General features: G+C 42.4%; 1 protein-coding gene across 1 annotated transcript in view; it reads right to left on the bottom strand.

Moving 5' to 3' along the window:
- Window positions 1-17861, bottom strand: part of CAVIN2 (caveolae associated protein 2) — a 70431-nt gene extending 52570 nt beyond the window's left edge. The window contains exon 1 of the mRNA XM_082262268.1: window positions 17116-17861. Within this exon, the coding sequence (XP_082118394.1) occupies window positions 17116-17613 (498 nt within the window). The 5' untranslated portion in view covers window positions 17614-17861. The remainder of the gene's footprint in view (window positions 1-17115) is intronic.
- Between the last annotated feature and the right edge of the window lie 3588 nt (window positions 17862-21449).

Consider the following 21449-nt stretch of genomic DNA (forward strand, 5'->3'; position numbering starts at 1 on the left):
TACTGTACTAATGACACTGGCAGGGAATGGGGTCAACACCAGGGGCGATCAAAGGGTAAATGTGTCCCTAGGGGGTGCTTTTTAACTGTGTGGGGGATGGGTTTGCTGAATGAACACAGAGACAAGTGTTCCTAAATAAGAGGAACACAGGATCCCTGTGTTCATTACTGACAGAACAGCGATCTGCTGCGTTTACAACGGCAGACCACTTTTCTGTCTCTACAGGGAATGATCGCGGATGCCCAGCGCACATTGCGGTGGCTGGACCTGCTGATTGGCTCCCCCTGTAGCCAATCGGGGCGTGCACTTGTGCCCTCACTAGCGGTCCTAGGAAATGACGTATAGTTACGTAGTTTCGCGGGACAGAGCCGACCTGCCACAGTATATGTTCTGTTGGCATTTGGCAAGTGGTTAATCAAGTTGAAAAAAGACACAAGCCCATCCAGTTCAACCAACAGAGGAAAAAAAGAAAAGAAACCCAACACACTCAAATAGAAAACCTCCATATACAGTAAACTATCCAATAGCCACAGTTGATCTGGAGGAAAGCAGAGAAAACCCCAATAAAGCATGATCCAAATTGGTCTAACAGGGGAAAAATTCCTTCCTGATCCCCCAAGAGGCAATCAGATATTTCCTGGATCAACTTTCCCTATAAATATTAGTATCCAGTTTTATTTATGTGCATTTAGGAAATAATCCAGGCCGTTCATAAAACAGAACCAGCTCTTGAGGGAGTCTATTCCACATTTTCACAGCTCTTACTGTGAAGAAGCCTTTCTGTATTTGGAGATTAAATCTCTTTTCCTCCAGACATAAAGAGTACCCCCTTGTCCTCTGTAATGACCTTAATGTGGATTGACATTGAATTGCTGCATAAATCTGGAAGAAATAAACACAGGACACCAAGATACAAGTAAGAATACACATGCCCCATTGCATTTGGACACTATTTGTTTTTCCCGGAGTTTAGCTTTAAATAATAGCACTTTCCTTGTGGGTTTATTTTTTAGGATAGGTCATTTATTTTTGGCATACTAGGCATACCCAATCCATCTTGTATTTCAGTCATGTACACCGGCTTTTCTGAACCATAACTAAAAAGTGACTTGCTACCGCAGATCCTTTGACACTATTAACATAATCCACAGTGTCTTGAGAATTTTCTACAAAATATTTGTATTACATTATAAACCAAAGGACACAAATACTAGGTATTCAGCCTATTAGTTTTAATTGTTTTAATGTTGTTATAATAAAATGTGTTTTTTTTTACATATATGTGTTTGTGCCTTAAAAGTTCCAAATACCCACTATTGATTTTTTTTCTTTGGATACAGCACAATACCAATTTACCTACACATGTGTTGATGGGAGAACAAAATCCTAATGCTGTAAACCCTGCAAATAATGCATCTGTATTCACCTAAAATGTTTGACATAAACGTAACCACTTCTGGACCGGAAGATTTATCCCCTTAAGACCAGACCATTTTTTGCGATTCGGCGCTGCATTACTTTAATGGACAATTGCGCAGGCGTGCAATGCTGTGCACGTCCTTGTTTCCTCACAAATAGAGCTTTCTTTTGGTGGTATTTGATCACCTGTGCGATTTTTATTTTTTGCACTATAAACAAAAAAAGAGCGACAATTGTGAAAAAAAAAAACAATATTTTTTACTGTCTTCTATAAAACATTTCCTATAAAATGTTAAAATCACATTTTTTTTTTTTTTTATCATTTTAGGCCAATTTGTAGTCTGCTACATATTTTTGGCAAAAAAATCCCAATAAGCCTATTTTGATTGGTTTGCGCAGAAGTTATCGAGTCTACAAACTAGGGGAAAGATTTATGCCATTTTTATTTATTTTTTTTACTAATAATGGCGGTGAACAGCGATTTTTAATGGGACTGTGACATTGTGGCGGACAGATCGGACCCCTAACTGGAATTTTTGACACTTTTGGGGGTATCAGTGACATTACTACAGTAATCCGTGCTAAAAAATATGCACTGTTACTGTAATAATGACACTGGCAGGGAAGGGGTTAACCCAGGGGTGATCAAAGGGTTAAATGTACGCCTAGGGGGTGTTGTCTAAGTGTGGGGTGGGCTCGTGAAATCAGTGTTCCTGAATAGTCGGAACACTGGAGCTCTGCATTGATTCCTGAAAGAACAACGGTCTGCTGTGTTTACATCAGCAGACCGTCGTTCTCTCTTCACGAGAAGCAATTGCGGGTGCCCAGCGGCAATCGCGGCCGCCAGCCCTGTGAATCGGCTTCCCCGCTGGCAAGTGGGCGCATGCCTGCCCCCCCAGGATCGCTCCTATAATCTGCTGTACAGGTATGGCGATTCGCAGGAACCTGCCGCCATATAACAGCCGCAGGTTGGCAAGTGAGTAAAGCACAATTCCAAGGATAAAACATTCTCCAATCCATCAACATCTAACTAGTCTTTGTTTAAAAAAAATCTAACATCCAGAAACATTAGGGCTCGGTTCAGACTGCCGCGACCTTGCCAGGCGATTTTCTGGCAACTTAAATACTACTTGATGCGACTTTAAAGTAACTGAAATGATTTTTAAGCAACTTTGAAGAGACTTTAAAGCCACTTTGAAGAAACTTTCGGGGAATAACTGAGTAATTTCCCTGTAATGTCGGATCCAGAGAAGAACCTCAAAAAAAGGTACCCGCAACCCCCCCCCCCCCCCCAAAAAAAAAAGGCAAAAAGCTTTGGCTACACTTTTCCTTTAAGAACTGCAGAATTTAGGCATTGAAAACTGAAAACGTTACACTTTGGGGTGTGTCAGACTCGCTTCCCACTGCTGTTCCTTCCCTTCCCTATTGCTAGTCTCTGAGAGCGTCTCCTGAACATAGGCTCATGATTTCACATATTAAAACAAACATTTTTCTGGGGTGTGTTATGATTTCACATATTAAAAAAAACATTTTTTTGGGGTGTGTCATGATTTCACATATTAGCTCTGCGACTGTGTTTGGGAGAGCAATGGTGAAGTAACAGCATCATCAGCAAGCTGAATATGTTGGCTATGTAGATAGCTTACTGGTGATGCTGCCCCTGAAAAAGCAAGCGCAGTGTCATAGCTTTTATATGTGATATCGGTCACAATTCACTAATATATATTTTACTGCATCCGAGTAAAAAAAAAAAAACTGTGCAATTTACAAAAACTCTCCCTAAAATTTTGGATGCGTTATCTTTCCGAAGTATGCCTTAAATACTGCACGAAACCGTGCGGTAAGTTCTCATAAACATCTGATATGATGCTTTTCCAAAAAAGTGTAAGGCAGCCAGCAATTTAGTCATAGCTGGTATGGCACGGCTTCTCTGTGTTGAGGGCTCAAGGTACCCTATGAGTTGGGTATGAAGCTCCATGATAAGTGGCTTGGGTAACCTGAACTTCTGCAGGGTATCAACATCTGTGCATTGATCCATCCTTTGGCCTTTGACAACGTCTGATGGCAAGACGAAACGCGTCAGCCACGACAGCCCTCACGCAGACACGCCTCCAGCCACGGCGACTGTAACTACATGCCTTTATCATACAGATGTCATGTGAGTTTTTTACTTGGTTTTTATATTCAAATAAATGTGCATACTTCACTATTTGAGCCTCATCTGTCTTTGGAGGGATATTATCATCTATTATCTGAGACACTTGAACATATGAGGACATATTATTTTGGATGAAGTACCGTGGTGGATATGGTGCTGGACCTTAGAGTGGACCCTATCCTGGTGGTTATTTCCATGTTCCATGCTTGGACCTTCTGTAACAGGGGGTCTAAAGTTCCGGTAAGGGAATCACTATACTTGAGCACGTGGTGATCGTCAGGATTGTGTTCTTACTTATGGTGTTGGAATCTGTTTGCATTCATCTCTGCACTTCAGCACCTGGCCTCACGGACTTTATGGACTTTGCTTAGTCTGTTTTTTCTCCTATATATTCATTTATTTGGAATTTTGGCGCTGTACTTTATTATACTGTGCACTCCTTAAAGCTTCTTTCCTTTAAAAGGACCACTTGAGATCTTCTCCTTCTTCTCTTCTGTATTGCTTTAAATTCCAGAAGACTGGATTCAAAGGGCCCCATCCTTTTTGCTATGCTGTCTGCCAGGCAGGGCCGCTGATAAGGCAGTACAGGCAATCCTGTTGTATTGGGCCCAGGCCCCATCAGCTAATCAAGGGGGATCAGGGCAGCTTTATTGCTATTACTGCCTAAATTAATAAATTGATTTTACTAGTCTACACCCTCACTTCCCTTGCCTACCAGGGCCTAAACTTAATTTCCCTGGGCCCTATCAGGTTAACAGAGGGGCCCAGGAGGTGGGAGCAGAGGAGGGCCTTTTTTTTCCATTTTTTAGGTTTAGGCAGAAGAAGTGAGTGCTGCTTTTCCACTGAACCCCAGGTGTGGGGTGGGGGCGTCAGGAGGACTGTATAGGGCCCCATGATTTCTAACAGCGGCCCTGCTGCCAGCCTCCAGAAATAACCCCTGATTAAAATCTAGTTGACACTTTCCTGCCTATTTTTTAAACCAATCACTTGGGGGTCTGACCATTGCCATAGTTATCACAAGCCTGGACCAGTTCTTAAAGGGTTTGTTAAGGCAGAAGTTTTTTTTATCTTAAAGGGGTGTTCCAGCTGTGGAAAATGTTTTTAAAGTCAGCAACTACAAATACTCTAGCTGCTGACTTTTAATATATAGATACTTACCTGTCCAGGAAGCCCGCGATGTCAGCACCCCAGCCGATTTTCAGATCGGCTGCCTGGGTGCTGCCACTGCCATTCATTCTAAAGGAAACTGTCAATGAAGCCTTTCGGCTTCACAGCCGGTCCCCTACTGCGCATGCGCGAAGCGCGCTGCACATTCTAATTGGCTCGGCAGTGGGGGAAGGAGGAGGGGGCTGAAATTCCGGGGGACAGCACCGCGACTGTCCATAGGCAACGCTTTCAAATTTTTTACAGGTTACCTGTTTAGGGTTACAGAGGAGGTCCTGTGCTAGAATTCTTGCTCACTCGCTCTAAGGTTTTCGGCGATACCTCACACGTGTGGATTGAATGCTGTTTACATACGTGGGCACGACGTACGTATGCGTTCACTTTTGCATGCAAGCACATGGGGACGGGAGCACTTTACATTTTTTTATTTTTTTTTATTTTTACACTTTTCCTTTCATTTTTTTTTTTTGATTACTTTTATTCCTATTGCAAGGAATGTAAACATCCCTTGTAAAAGGAATAGTGCATGACAGGTCCTTTTTATGGGGAGATCTGGGGTCAATAAGACCTCAGATCTCTCCTACAGGCTGGAAAGCCAGAGATAAAAACAAAAAACAAAAAAACAATCCACCTGAGATCACAGCAGTATTTACAACTGCCAGGGCTGGCGTGACGTCATAATGTCACGCCCGGGCCTCCGAGAGTCATAGACTGCTGAGGACCATCTTGTCCTCGATATTCTCTGTGATGTATTTCGGCCACCGGAAGATTCCTTTTCCGGCTCGACGATCGCATGGGCTTGCCGGTAGAAGCACTGGAGTGCGGTAGGAGGGGGGGGGGGGTGGGGTGTGACGTCCCCCTTTGCCACCGGATAGAATAATCAAGATGCTATGATTGTTCTCATGGTGAAGGGAATCGCTGGCTAGAAAAAAAAGGAAGTCATATGATGTACTCTGGTATGGAAATGGTTAAATTAATAATCAGCTCCATTCATTGCATGACCAACATTTGGCAAATGCAGCATAATATAGGCACACAAAACTGTACATACTGTACACTTTCATAGTTGCACATACACTCACTCTCGTTCTCGCTGAGATGGGAAATTCTCATGCCAAAAGTTAAACTAGGACTTAGAGACCAAAAATGGACATATGATAAAAGGCTGATAAATGTTTCCATTTTTAGACTGCATTTCCCTCTATAATCTTTAGCAGATAGTATTAAAATGTAGTGAAACCTAAAAGTCAGAACTGCATGGAAATTGTTTAATGGCCAATTTATTGTAATATTCATTTCACTGCATTTATTGCAAGTTATTTTATTTAAAAAATGACATTTCTATTCTGTGATACACTGAACTGAAATAATATAGCTGACTTACAATAACACAAACAATGTACTCGAGTCTGATTATATATAATACATAAAATACATAGTACATAATATACATATGCATAGCTTAAAAAATTCTAACAGAAGAAGCTACACAGTTGCACAGCTGACTGTGGAGTAAATGGACACAAAACGAATGTAATACTAATCTACATGGGAGGGTGGCATTGGAGAAACCATCCCATTAACTGCTTGCCGACTGCCCACCACAAATATACTGCGGTCGCCTGGCTAGGCTGCGCGAACCGCAGTACCAGTATGGAGGTTCGCGGGAGCGCTCCTGGGGGCGGGCTCGCCCCCCATTAGGCATCGGGGAAGCCGATTCCCGGGGGAGGCACCTGCGAATGCCGCCGGGCACCCACGATCGCTTCCTGTGGAGAGAGAACGACGGTCTGCTGTTGTAAACACAGCAGACCTTTGTGCCACCTGGAATGAACACAGGGCGACTGTGATCCTCCTATTTAGGAACTCAGGTCTCTGTATTGATTTCACAAGCCCATCCCCCTCACAGTTAGTTAACACCCCCTAGGCTCACACTTAAGCCTTTGATCGCCCCTGAGTTAACCCCTTCCCTGCCAGTGTTATTATTACAGTAACAGTGCATATTTTTTTAGCACTGATTACTGTAGTAATGTCACTGGTTCCCCCAAAAGTGTCAAATATGTCAGTTAGGGGTCCGATCTGTCCGCTGCAATGTCGCAGTGTCACCAAAAATCGCAGATCACCGCCATTACTAGTAAAAAGAAATAAAAGAAATAAAAATGACATAAATCTTTCCCCTAGTTTGTAGACATGATAACTTTTGCGCAAACCAATCAAAGTACGCTTATTGGGATTTTTTTATCACAAATGTGTAGCAGAATACAAATTGGCCTAAAAAGATGAAAAAATTTGATTTTTAATTTTTTTTTTTGGAATGTTATATAGCAAAAAGTGAAAAATATTTTTTTTTTCAGAATTGTCGCTCTTTTTTTGTTCATAGCGCCAAAAAATAAAAATTGCACAAATGATCAAATACCACCAGAAGAAATTTCTATTTCTGGGAAAAAAATGATATAAATTTTATTTGGGTACAGCTTCGCACGACCTTCTTCTACACTGTGGGAGGAGGCAGGTGGAGCCAGCACATCACTGCATTAACAGCCATTCAACAATTGACATTTGGCAAATATCTAACCTAATACACAGCTTTACCTAATTGGAACACACTAAGGCCCCTTTCACACTTGCGGACCGTTCAGATCTGCCTGTCAGTTTTTACGGTGGATCTGAACGGATGTCCCATGCATCTCTATGGGGCATCGGATGTCAGCTCCGATCCGATCCTGTCCGTCAAATCCGGATGGAAACTGTGACGAGACCCTTGCTCGCTCGCTTCCGCTCTCCCGACACTCCTCTGCTTCTAGTGAGTCAGCCTGCAGATCGCAACGTCTGATGTTTCGGTCAACCAAGGCTCTGGGATCCGAACTACAGCTATGTGCCCTTTCGGAATCCATTAGAACAAACACCAGGCAGGCTGTATGTAAGTTCAAACAGGAAGACAATTGATTGAAAGTAAACAGCACACTTTTATACAGAATTTGGAACATCCTGCCCCCAACAACCGCTTTCCCACTGGTCAATTGCACAGTACATGCCGTTCTCCTTCAGGTTCTCCTTAGCCATGCAAATGAGGACTTGAAAATGAGTCAGCAGGGATTGGCCCGTTAGCTTGATTAGAAGGACTGTTATGTGTAATGAGACAGAAGCCCCCAGGGGACAATCAATGTACACAATAGCCAGACACAACAATGGTTACATAACAAGCCCCCCTAATACACATTACTCTGAGTGTCAATACATCCCTTAGCAGACAACAGGTGGGTTCATTAGCACACCCGACAATAGGTGAATGGAAAGCCACCTCAGACAAAAGTAGCATTGTTAGACAGTCAGTCTCCTCATTGAACTTCCTGGCCATATTAGGAGTTGTACTTCCTGGTCAAAGACCTCATGGCAAATGGGAACAAATCTCAATATTTCTACATGGAGACCTTGCTGACAAATATGAAGCAATCCAAACCATCACCCATCTGTCCTTAAATTCCAGTGACGGTGAACATCGTCACAGAAACCATTCCCCCATAGAGAAGAGCGGGGACCTAACAGCTCTGTCTCCACACACAGCGGGATGGAAACCCGTGAAATCGGATTTCCATCCATCTGGAGGATTGGATTGGATGGGATCGGATGAAAACGGACAGGCGGTCTGTTTTAATCCGATCTCCCATAGAGGAGAGTGGGGATCTGACAGGTCCGTCTCTGTAAAGTAAGCGGAGATGGACCTGTCATCTGCATGTTCAGCGGGGATCAGCGGATCGATCCCCGCTGAGTAAAACGGAGTCAGCCGGGCGGAAAACCCATGTGAAAGGACCCTTACTGCTTTGGCATAAGTAAATAATACATTACAAATTATCACCAAATACAATAAGGAACATAGCAAGTGAGTACTACTCACTAAGAAATAACACCGCATTCATACATAGAAAGGAACACAGCTATGTACAGTTCAGTGTCAGCTGCAATTCCTGAGTAGGAATCAGTGTGCTAGCAAGCCAACCCCACCTCCCCCTCACAGGAGTTTGACTTAAAGCAGGAACCTATGGCTCCTGCTGCCGTCAGTGTCTCCAGTAAATCCAGGAAGAAAGGAGAGTGGTGCTGGAGCAGAGACGGCACTGGATTGGTGAGAGGAGGCAGATAAGTAGTGGACCAGAGTCTGCTGAATGTTGTGACCAGGGGAGACAGAAATGAAGGGGTGCTGCGGCTGCACACAGGGGTACAAGATCTGTAGGAGGAGTTCTGTCTTTCCTCTGTTGCCGACTGATGAGACATGGAAGATACCAGATACCAGCCTCTTGGTGGCTGCATGGAGAAGTGAAGGATCTGGTGGAGGAGTTCTGTCCTCCTCTCTGCTGCTGACTACTGAGACAAGGTGAGGGCAACAATCAGGGGGTTGTCGCACCTGCAGTAGAGGTGTGAGGGCCACATGAAATGGCCTGGGGAGCCGGAATCGGCCTCCGGACCTTGTGTTTGACACGTGTGTTAGAGGGTGCTTTGGTGTAAGACATCTCTAATTTTTCCCCCTCGATGATGCAGCAGTTTTTTCATTTACTTTCACTGCTGGGAGCCTCTTAACAAAAACTAGCCATGTCAGAAGTATATCAAGAAGAAGTAAGGCCCCATTCACACTTGGCGATTTGGATTTGCAATAGGATCGTCAAGAACATCAAATCGAGTGGCAGTTGCAAAACACGCAATATGCCTTTGGGTACCATTCATTCTAAATGGCAACCCAATCATGGTGCAATATTGCAGTGATTGTCGTGAGACAGAATCATGCTGCAATCGGGGCAAGATGCGCCTTTAAAATCGCAGCAAGCTTGTCGCTCAAAAAAGAGCAGGAGCTTTTTTTGGGCGACAAACACGCATAAAGCAACCCATTGAAGTGAAGCAGGGGCTGGATGAATTTCAATCCATGTATAGGCACCCTGGTTGTACAAAAGTTGATCTACCAATTGACTTCTGTACAACCAGCCTGTCCCCCCGCTAAAGGACCATAGGAGTGATTTCCCCATTCATGTTGTGTGTGTGCATGGGGGAATCGGATTATTTTTCTTCCATTCAACCCACTGGCTGAATGGGAAAAAATGATTAATGTATGGGCTGCCTTAGTGTGAGGATAATGGTAATGCTAATGAATAGTATTGCTCTTAACTTCTCTTATTTGCTCACTTTTGGTCTGTTATATATGCAATTGAAAGTGTTTTGTTATGTTGATAAGTGCAAAAAAAAAAAAAAAAAAAAAGAAAATGTTGATCTTAACGGAAATCTCATCAGCTGATGACTTCTTGTGCTCTCTGCTTGTTCTCCACTGTTATCAGTTGTAATGTTCGGAGGATGACAGCACCCCGGTGATCTATATATCTACAGTATCTCACAAAAGTGAGTACACCCCTCACATTTTTTGTAAATATTTTATTATATATTTTCATGTGACAACACTGAAGAAATTACACTTTGCTACAATGTAAAGTAGTGAGTGTACAGCTTGTATAACTGTGTAAATTTGCTGTTCCCTCAAAACAGCTCAACACACAGCCATTAATGTCTAAACCGCTGTCAACAAAAGTGAGTGCACCCCTAAGTGAAAATGTCCAAATGGGCCCAGTTAGCCATTTTCCCTCCCCGATGTCTTGGGACTTGTTAGTGTTACAAGGTCTCAGGTGTGAATGGGGAGCAGGTTTGTTAAATATGGTGTTATCGCTCTCACTCTCTCATACTGGTCACTGGAAGCTCCACATCGCACCTTGGGGAAAAGAACTCTCCGAGGATCTAAACAATAGAATTGTTGCTCTACATAAAAACTGAGCTGCAGCACCGGGACCAAGACCATAGAGTGGTTTAACAGGACAGGTTCCACTCAGAACAGGCCACACCATGGTCGACCAAAGAAGTTGAGTGCACGTGCTCAGCGTCATATCTAGAGGTTGCCTTTGGGAAATAGACATAGGATTGCTGCAGAGGTTGAAGGGGTGGAGGGGGACAGCCTGTCAGTGCTCAGACCATACACTGCAACTGGTCTGCATGGCTGTCGTCCCAGAAGGAAGCCTCTTTTAGAGATGATGCACAAGAAAGCCCGCAAACAGTTTGCTGATGACAAGATGACTAAGGACATGGATTACTGGAACCATGTCCTGTGGTCAACGTTTTTGAGCCATAACCTGTGGGAGTATAGTTTTGCTACAGTATAAAAAAGATAAACAATGCTACAGCTAAAAAAAAAGCTAAAAACAGCTGAAAAACACTACTGCAAAAAAGCTGAAAAACTCCTTCTACAGCTACAGCCTTGTACTGACGTTTTGATAATGTCCAGTGTGCATGAGGCCTTCCTTGCAGTCACAGGTGGAGCTCCATTTCTGTAGCTCAATGAGGGAACTTCTTACTGCTATTGCACTAAAAACAAACCTGAATAACAGACAGGCAGGAACAGGAAGGTCTTAACCACTTGACCTTTGGAAAATGTACCCCCCCCCCTTTATGACCAGGCCTATAAATTTCGATACGCCACTATGTTACTTTAACTGACAACTGTGTGGTCATGCAATGCTGTACCCAAATAAAATGTATGTCACTTTTTTCCCCATAAAAAGTGCGTTTTTAATTTTTTTGCACTATAAACAAAAAAAAAAAAAAGACTTTGGAAGAAAAAACACAATATTTTTTATGTTCGGCTATGAAACATATCCAATATGTATTCTACTACATATTTTTGGCTAAAAAAACCCCCAATAAACAGAGATTGATTGTTTTGCGCAAAAGTTATAGCGTTTACAAACTATGTATAATAGCATTTTTTTAATTTGTTTTTTTGCGACGATCAGTGACTTATAGCGGGACTTCGATATTGTGGCAGACAAATCGGACACCTAACCGACACTTTTGACGCTTTGTGGGAGCCAGTGACACTAATGCAGTGATCAGTGCTAAAAATATGCACTGTCACTGTACACTGGCTGGGAAGGTGTTAAACATCTAGGGCGATCAAAGTGTTAACTGTGTGCATAGCCAGTGTTTTTGTGTAAACTATATGGGGCTTTTACTAAGGGAAGTGAATTGTATTCCCTGAATATATTTCAGCTCAATATGATGTATTAATTACTAAGCTTCAGGTTTTTTTCCCCTTTACTTTCACCTGTGATCCTTTCAGTATTACATGTTCTGTACTGTGTATATAAAGTCATAGCGCTGTCTCCCTAGGCTACTCTTCAGGTTTGGACCACCAAACTTTCCCCTCTCCTTCTCCATTACATAGGGAGGATGTGATTTACAGATGAGAGCTGGAAAAGCTGATAACTTTGTTTAAAATATCACTTCAGTGCACAGGAAGGTACAAGGACGCTGGAATTCTGGCAAGATCAGCCGCTATTTTTACTTACTATGCAGGAAATGTGTTTAGCCTGATAAAAAGAAAACTAATGCAGCCACCAAATTTAGGGACTAATAAGCTGCAACAAATTCAGTGTAGTTCTTGGGTTTAGATATCCTTTAACAGATCAGAGACTACAAGAATCATTCACGCAAGGCTGGGTTTTCTTTGCAACCTGAGTGTCAAGGACACACCTTATAATAAGGTTTATTTGTAAAGATTTTAAATAAAATAATATAAAGCACTTTTTTTTCTCTTTTCTCACTTCCTCATTCCTTTTTCATCTTTCAATGTAGAATCTTGCTTTTGGGCTCATTCACAAATGAGGTTGGGGTACAATAAAACCCTGCGGTTGACCTGTGCTTTTACCACCCCTCAACAGCTACTCTGCTTAGCTGCAGAATCAGCCGCAGGGGTTGTTTTACATTCCGCAGCTGCAATGCTTTGCTGTAAAGTGCCCCCTGAATTTGACTCATTCAATCGAATGGGCTGCTATGCAAGCATCCAGCAACCATGTGCAATGCACAAGATTGCGGTACTCTAGTGCGGGATTTAAGGGTCAAATACAGGCAATGGGTACAAATACAGGCAATGTGTAGGCAATACTACACCTCCTCACTGCCTGTCAAATGCCTTCCAAACACTATTTCAAATATGGATTGCCCTTTCTCTGCTTTCACCTTTATCCCCAACCCCCGCCACATAGTAGCTCATGTTTATCCCGTAAGACGTACCACCTTAAAAAACATACACTAACCAAAGTTCCTTAATCATTGGCTCTTCATACTGTATACCAGGGGTATTGAATTAAAATTCAAAGAGGTCCGGTCACTAAAATTATCTTTGAGCCGAGGTCCAAATCTCAAGTCTGTGCAATGATGGGCACATTTTATGTTAAGGGCATGCCGATGGGCAAAACAAAACGTGTCCATCAGCGTTGCTCTTAACATAAAATATGCCCATTAGAGTGCCCCTAACATAAAATGTGCCCATCAGTGTGACCCTTAATATAAAATATGCCCATTAGAGTGCCCCTAACATAAAATGTGCCCATCAGTGTGACCCTTAACATAAAATATGTCCATCAGCGTGACCCTTAGCATAAAATTTGCTTATCAACTTGACCCTTAACATAAAATAAGGGGCATTCTGATGGGCACATTTTATGTTAAGGGGCACTGGTTGCTGGGACACGCGCGGTCCCAGCAAACCAATGAATGCTCATAGGTAGTGGCCTGATGGTCCGGGCGGAAGCATCGTGTGGTTGTAAGACTGCAGTCCGCCTTTTAATGATTGCTGGTGTATACATTCTTATATTGTTGCCCTTCACATTTCACTACTATATCACTGCTGTATTTACTTGTATATACTGTAAACAGTAACACAAATTATAAAAAAAAATGAAATTGGAAAAAAAATTTACCAAAATCATTATATTTATATTTATATATATATATATATATATATAAACCAAAAAAGAGAGCGGCACTCACGGGTCTTGAAAGGTGAAAGCACAATGACGGTGTAATTGACGTTTTGACGAGGCACAAGCTCGAAGCGTCGATAACCCCCCCCCCACCCTGGATGCCCCCACCTTTCCTTTAATATTGGCCAAATGCATGGCAATTTTGTTGCTTTCAATCACCAATGTTTCCAGGTTTTAAGATAGCAAAAGGCAGAAAAGGACCTAAAATACTTTTCCTGGTGGCACTGTGGCATTTTGATCTACTATATTTGTGATTATTTGGTCACATGTAATATGGAAACAAATATGACTATAGGCCACCAAACTGCCTATGGTGAGCATAACTCCTTCATTTGAATTATCATTATATGCATATCTGTAGAAACTCTAATCAGCCAAAATTGAATTTGTCACCTAATAATCTAACAGTTTAGTTATTAGCCCATGCCTGGGTAACATACTGTACAATAAATAGGTGCCCCTTTCCATAGTCCACCTGGTTTCCAATGAAATATGTGTCTACTTTGTGTATACTAAAGGTACCCTTCATTGTGATACTTCATTCTGCAGCTAATATAAAGATAGTACATGTTGTTATTGAAAAATCAGCATCAGCTTATTACAGTTTACCAAAGTCTAGGATCTCATACTTAGATTGCATTTTCAATTAGTTCCACTATTGACTTTATTACATATTTCTAGGAAATGAGGAGATTTATAGGAAGCCATTGCAGTTTCTCCTTCTAAAAAAATACTGGTTGACTGACTGTCATTTTAACCCAATAATTGTCAATACTTTGAGTCACCGACCTGAGATAAGCACAAGATCAGGAATTCTGACATCACTGACTTTTCTTGCTGCATGCTTGTTCTAGGCTACTAACACAGAAAGAATTGAAGGCAGTGGTGGCCAGGCAGCTAGCATTTTTACAAGGTTAGCAATGACAGCTCCTACGTTTCTCTCAGTACAAGTTTCTTTGTGGATATTTTATAGGTCATTCCTTCTGCGGCATTTGGGAAATACAGTTTTTTGCCAAAAGACCACACCCCTTCAGCTATGTAGGGTTTCCACCCTCCAAAACATTTCAATATTATTTTGAACTATGCAGCCTAGTTGAAACTGTCATAGATATTAACTTGCTTTGTTGTACGATGAATATCATATATCAGGTTTGTAGTGCAATAGGAAAATCTCTAATGTGTGTATATGTATGTGTGTGTATATATATATATATATATATATATATGGCTTTTTTTCAGCAGGAACGCGCAGTTCCGGCACCTTCAGTACTGAATGGCACTGTATCTATTGGCAAGGGGTACTTGGGTGTGCTGGAGGGTCTATTGATACTGGCTGCTGGGGGATCTATTGTTGCTGGAGGGGATCTATTTTTGCATGGTTGTTTATTGTTTCCGGGGAGGTTATTTGTTGCTGGTTTGCTGGAGGGGGGCTTATGATGCTGGGGAGTCAATTGTTGCTGGATAGGACCTGCTGTTGAGGAAGGGGTATGTTGATGCTGGCTGCTGGGCGATCTGTAGTTGCTGGGGAGGGTCTATTGCTAGTAAATGCAGGGGATCTATGTTACTGCTTTTCTTGCTATCATTACCAAATTCCATACAAATTACTTAGCACCACAAAATGATACCTGGCTCTGTATTCTGTAAAGGTGTCGGCACTAAGAGGTAGTGGGAGGGGGGGTAATCAAAAATCGGTGCTCGGAGGTGGGTAGAGGGCCGAGAAAAAAAGCCCTGTATGTATATTTATATATATAATTATTATTATTATATCGTCACTCATAATTTAGGAGAAGTTACCCATGGCTCTCTGATCATAAATCTGGTAATTATATAACTTTTAAATGTAAAATTTAGTCTCTGCTAGCTTGCTGGCAATCATAGAAACAGAGTGACAGTCGAAAAAGACCAAGTAGTCCCTCAAGCCTGCCTTCTTTTTTTGTTTTTAGCCTTTTTGCCTCACTTACTGTTGTCTGACTCTCTACCTCTGCTGAAAGTCTATTCTAAGCATTAACTACTATTTTGGTAAAGTTATACTTTCTAATTTTAGTTTTTTTTTTTCTCCTGCTAGTTTGAGGTCATGTCCATGTGTTCTTGATCTTAGCTTCATAGTGAAAATACTGCCCTGCCTGAATTAGTAATACAAATTAATAAAAAATAATGTAACTTTAATTTTAATCATTTAATTATAATATTAATAATAATAATAATTTCTTTATTTTTGTTACAATTTAATACTATACGTAATCATTATTAAGGTTTCAATCACACCCCCTCCCTTTTCCCTTCATTCTTCTAGACTGTACTTTTTACATTCCAGCATTATCTCCTGATATATTTTGCACTCAGTCCAAGCAGCAAGGTGATACTCAGCACTGCTAGAGTTAATAAAGCAAAGGGGACAGAAGAAGGTTTTATAAAGATATAAGAAGATATGTACCTGCACAGATCAGGTGATTGGATGACACTACTACAGGATACAACTAGTCTCAGATGAAGAATGTAGATATTCCTTCCTACACAGTATGAAACAACCAGCTGTAGATTATTAAAACAAGAGTGGCTTTGTCAGGGTACCAGCTTGTATAAAGCATAGCCAGGGTGGAGCTGGAAAAATGAACACATACATGGCAACGTATACAGAGTCTGACACTGCCCAGCTCTCTAATCATCATCAGTCACCTCCAAGTGCAACCTACGTCCAAGATCAGGACTTTGATGTTCGTGTGTAACCTACCTGCAAGATCAGGACTTTGATGTTCGTGCGTAACCTACCTCCAAGATCAGGACTTTGATGTTTGTGTGTAACCTACCTGCAAGATCAGGACTTTTAAGTCCAAGCGTCACCTACTTGGAAAATCAGGACTTTGAAGTCCAAAGGTCTCCAATCTGGAAAATCAGGACTTTAGCCCCTTTTACATGAGTGGACCAATTGGGTCTACCTGTCAGTTTTTTAGGTGGACCTGATCAGAACCTTCACTATGCTATATGGAGCAGTGGGTGTAAACAGACGTGTTCATTTTCTCCCACAGACATGAAATTAGATCTAATCCGCTAAAAACAGATGAATGAAGATCCATTCCTCATCCATCTAGCGGATCAGATCTGATGGCAGTCAGTTTAAATGGATAGAGGAGAGCGGGTTGTGTTTGTGTCCACTCTGCCTAAGCAAAATGGGCACGGACCAGCCATCTGCCACTCCCTGCTAAGCAAGCGGAGTCCGCCCTGTTTGAAAGGGGTCTCTGAAGACCAAGATTCACCTACCTAGAAAATCAGGACTTTAAAGTCCAAGTGCCACCTACCTGGAAAATCAGGACTTTAAAGTCTAAGGTGGAGATTTATTAGAACCGGGGCACACAGAATCTGGTGGAGCTCTGCTTTGAAACCAATCAGCTTCTAGGATTTATTGTCAAAGCCTAATTGAAGAAGCTGATCGGTTACTTTGCAGAGCTGCACCAGAATTAGTGTGCTCCAGTTTTAGAAAATTCCTCCATACCTGTAAAATTAGGACTTTGAATTCGAAGTGTCACCTACCTGGAAAATCAGGACCTTGAAGTTATTCCTTCTCAATAGCTGACTTTGGTTGTTCTCCAGTTTCTTCACTTGCGTTGTCTGCTTGTCCATCCGATCCTTTACTTCCCTCATGTTAGCGCTGACTTTGCGAGACTTTTCCAGAAGTTTGCTGACGGTGTTGCTTGTAGAAGTGTGACTCTTGGATAACTTTGTGATGTCATTTTGAATCCCCTTGACAGAGTTTTCAATGTCGATCTGCCTCTTTTCCATTTTTTGCTGGTTCTCTTGTACTGAGTCCAGCATGTTGACCAGTTTATCTAGCAGGGTGAGGACTGTGATGGCGTTGACCTGGTTGCTGTCTTTGATGGAATCCACTCCATGTTGTTGAGGTGTGGGGCTGGAGCTTGGTGATTCTGCAGGGCTGTGGCTGGGCACCACCAGCTCCTGACTTTCATGTTCGCCAGCCTTGTGAAACTCTTCGCTTATGGCATGCTCTAATTGAATTGAATTCTCTTCCATGATTCTGCTGTGATTTAGTCGGATACCTAACTTTTTGTCTGACGAGTTGTATTAGAAGGGAAGCCGCAGACAGTCTGCTTGTACAGAATAGTAGGCGATGTACCAGGCTGCAGCAAAACACTCCTAACAACTACATTCCAGCTTCTCTTGTAAGCCTCTGCTCCACCCAGGGGGAGGCGAAAGATGAATTATCCAAACTACAAAAGGCTAACTCTTAGATTCAGGGGTGTGTCACACGCATACCCTCCAACTGAGCGAAATTTTAGAAGTGAAGGTTTACATTTTTTTTTTTTAACTTGTGGAATATCAGTAATGACTTCATGCAGGCAGAAAACTCCCTCTCCTGGCCAGCTGCCAGCTCCTCTTCCCTTAGCTGCAGGGGAAAACTTTTGGCTGGCTGCTGTGATCCACTGGAACACTAAGCATGTTTTTTTTCCTGGATGAATTTATTTTCAGAGAGAAGCATTGTTTGCATTTGCCAGGGGAATAATAACTCATTATGATATGTTTTCACATCTACATTTCTTTTCACACTACAAGTGCGGGTTAGAAGGCTCACTTTCCCAGAGCTCTTTCAGTGGAGAGTACTGTTACAGTTTAAAGTTTCCTTTTCTTTCTTGCGTTCGTTTTCTCAAGCACTAGACTTTCATATGTTTCCTTAAAGCTGAACTCAGGGCTGACTTTTTTTTTTTTTTTTGCATTATTATGAATCTACTTTCTTGCCTTTAGTTACTTCTCCATGTTTTCAAATAAAGATGAGAGGTAGCAAGGTAGCAATCATAGGGAGGGCTCTGATCACTTAAGGCAGAACTTCACCCTGACTATATTATCCCCCGATTTCTTGCCATCTTTAAAATTAAGGACGTGTGCAGATCTCTGATTTCTGTATTTGAGACCTGACTATATTATCCCCCGATTTCTCACCATCTTTAAAATTAAGGACGTGTGCAGATCTCTGATTTCTGTATTTGAGACCTGACTATATTATCCCCCGATTTCTCGCCATCTTTAAAATTAAGGACGTGTGCAGATCTCTGATTTCTGTATTTGAGACCTGACTATATTATCCCCAGATTTTCTCACCATCTTTAAATTAAAGCGGAGTTCCGGGCACAAAATCGATCTTTTTTTTTTTGTGCCCGTCCGCTTGTTCACCTTCACCTGAAACAGAATTGGATAGTTAGGTTTTTTTTTTTTTTTTGTACTCACCTTGTAATTGTAGATCGAAGATACTCACCTATTCTTCACTTCCTCCCTCTGCGCCGCGGCTCCGCCGTCACTTCCGGGCTTGCAATGATTCCTGGGAGCTGAACGTCATCGCTCCCAGGAATCAATGCGACGGCACCGGCCCCGCTCGTCACTTCCGGGGCGACGCTGCATTCCCTGCTAAACAGCTTCTGGGCATAACCAGAAGCTGTGGAGGAATGCGGCGCCGCACCAGAAGTGACGAGAGGGGCCGGTGCAGGCGCATTCTGGGAGAAGAGGACGCGGAAGAGGATTGCGCCGGCTTCAGCTGCCCACAAGAGAGATGGCAATGCTGGAGAAGAAATTTTATAAGTAAGTATTTCTTCTTGCAGGTAAATGCGAACCGGAACAGATCAGAGGCTAGCCATTTTGGAATGTGCTAGCCCTGACTGTATGTTTATTGCAAAATGGTTTCTGTGCCCGGAACTCCTCTTTAAGATCTCTGATGATTGTATTTGAGATCCACTGTGTGTCTGTGAAGGCACTGGGGATTCTTGTGCATGTGCACGGGTGTTGCTAGTTTCTGGTATCAAGAACATGGCAAAAACCCAGAGCATTTGTACGCATGCACAAAAATCCCTGGCATGAAGGTCTTTAAAGTGATATTAACCACTTTAAGACCGGAAGGATTTGCCCTCTTAATGACCAGGCCCTATTTTGCGATTCGGCACTGCGTTACTTTAACGGACAATTGTTCGGTCGTGCGATGATGTACCCAAACAAAATTTATTTAGAGCTTTCTTTTGGTAGTATTTGATCACCTGTGCGATTTTTATTTTTTTGCGCTATAAACAAAAAAAAAAACAACAATTTTGAAAAAATAACAATATTTTTCACATTTTTTTATATGAAATTCTCAAAAAAAATGTAAAAATCAAAATGCTTTAGCATTGTAAGCCAATTTGTTTTCTGCTACATATTTTTTGGTAAAAAAAAATCGCAATAAGCGTATTTTGATTGGTTTGCACAAAAGTCATCGCATTTGCTAACTACTGGAAAGATTTATGTCATTTTTATTGGTTTTTTTTTTTTCACTAGTAATGGTGGCAATCTGCGATTTTTTGCGGGACTGCGACATTGTGGCAGATAGATGGGACCCCTAACTGACATTTGTGATACTTTTGGGGGTACCAATGACATTACTACAGTAATCACAGTAATCCGTGCTAAAAATATGTACTGTTACTGTAATAAGGACACTGCAGGGAAAGGGTTAACCCTATGGGTGATCAATGGGTTAAATGTGAGCCTAGGGGAGTGATTCCAACTGTGGGGGGCGTGGCTTGTGAAATGACCATAAAGACATGTGATCCTATATAGAAGGATCACATGAGCTCTGTGATCATTTCAGGGAGAAGAACGGTCAGCTGTGTTTACAAAAGCTGCCGGTCCTTTTCTCTCAGTGGGGAGTGATCACGGGTGTCAAATGGCAATCGGAGCCACCTGACCCGTGCATCGGCTTCCCCGCTGCCGAGTGGGGGCAGGAGCGCACCGCTGGTGGCGTGTGCTCGCCCCCTAGCTTCCTGCGACCGACATAGGTCTACGTTGTTTTGCGCAGGAGAGCTACCCTGCCGCAGTAAAAAGGCGGCAGATGGTCGGGAAGTGGTTAAAGGCAATTAAAAAAAAACCCAAACAAACATGTTATACTTGCCTGCTCTGTGCAGTGAGTTTTGCACAGAGCAGCCCCGATTCTTCTCTTCTTTGGTCCCCCCCCCCAGCGCTCCTAGCCCCTCCCTGCTGCCGAGTACCCCAGAGCAAGCAGCTTGCTATGGGGGCACCCAAACAGGCTCCACCCCAAGCTGCTGCTTTGCATGTCCATTCACACACAGAGTCGTGGCTTGGCCCCACCCCCTCACATTCCTCATTGGCTCACTGGCAGTGATTGCTTAGGGGGGCGGGGCTGCTGCACACAGAAGGTTTTTTACCTTCATGCTTTGAATGCATGAAGGTAAAAAACCTTCAGCCTTTACAACCACTTTAACTACTTCAATATTGGGCACTTTAACTCTCTTCCTGCCCGGGCCCAGTGCTGTTGCACTTTGAATGACAATTGCGCGGTCATGCAACACTGTACCCATATTAAATCTTTATAATTTTTTTTAGACAGTTAGAGCTTTCTTTTGGTGGTATTTAATCACCACTGGGTTTTTAAATTTTTGCTAAACAAATGAAAAAAGACAAAAAAGTTTCTGGTATAAAATTTTTCAAATAAGTACGGTAATTTGTCTTCTTCGCCAATGAGGCTGCACTGATGGGCACTGATGCACTGCTCTGACGGGCATTTTTGAGACTGCACAGATATGCGGCACTGATAGGTAGCACCAATGGGCACTGATAGGCAGCACTGAAGGACACTGATAGGCCGTACTGATTTACACTGATGGGGCTGCACAGATAATTAGGACACTGATGATCAGTGCCCTGATTATCTGTGTAAATGTCCCATGTAACACTTGCTGGTTACCGGTTGTCCTCTCCTCATGCTGTGACAGCATGTGAGGGAAGGAATGCTGATAACTGGCAAGTTTGTTTATATGTGTTCAGCTGGAATCAGGACACAGCTGATCACATGGTAAAGGGCTGCTTTGATT

This window comes from Pelophylax lessonae (assembly GCF_965119305.1).
Source record: "Pelophylax lessonae genome assembly, chromosome: 6".
NCBI classification, from domain to species: domain Eukaryota; kingdom Metazoa; phylum Chordata; class Amphibia; order Anura; family Ranidae; genus Pelophylax; species Pelophylax lessonae.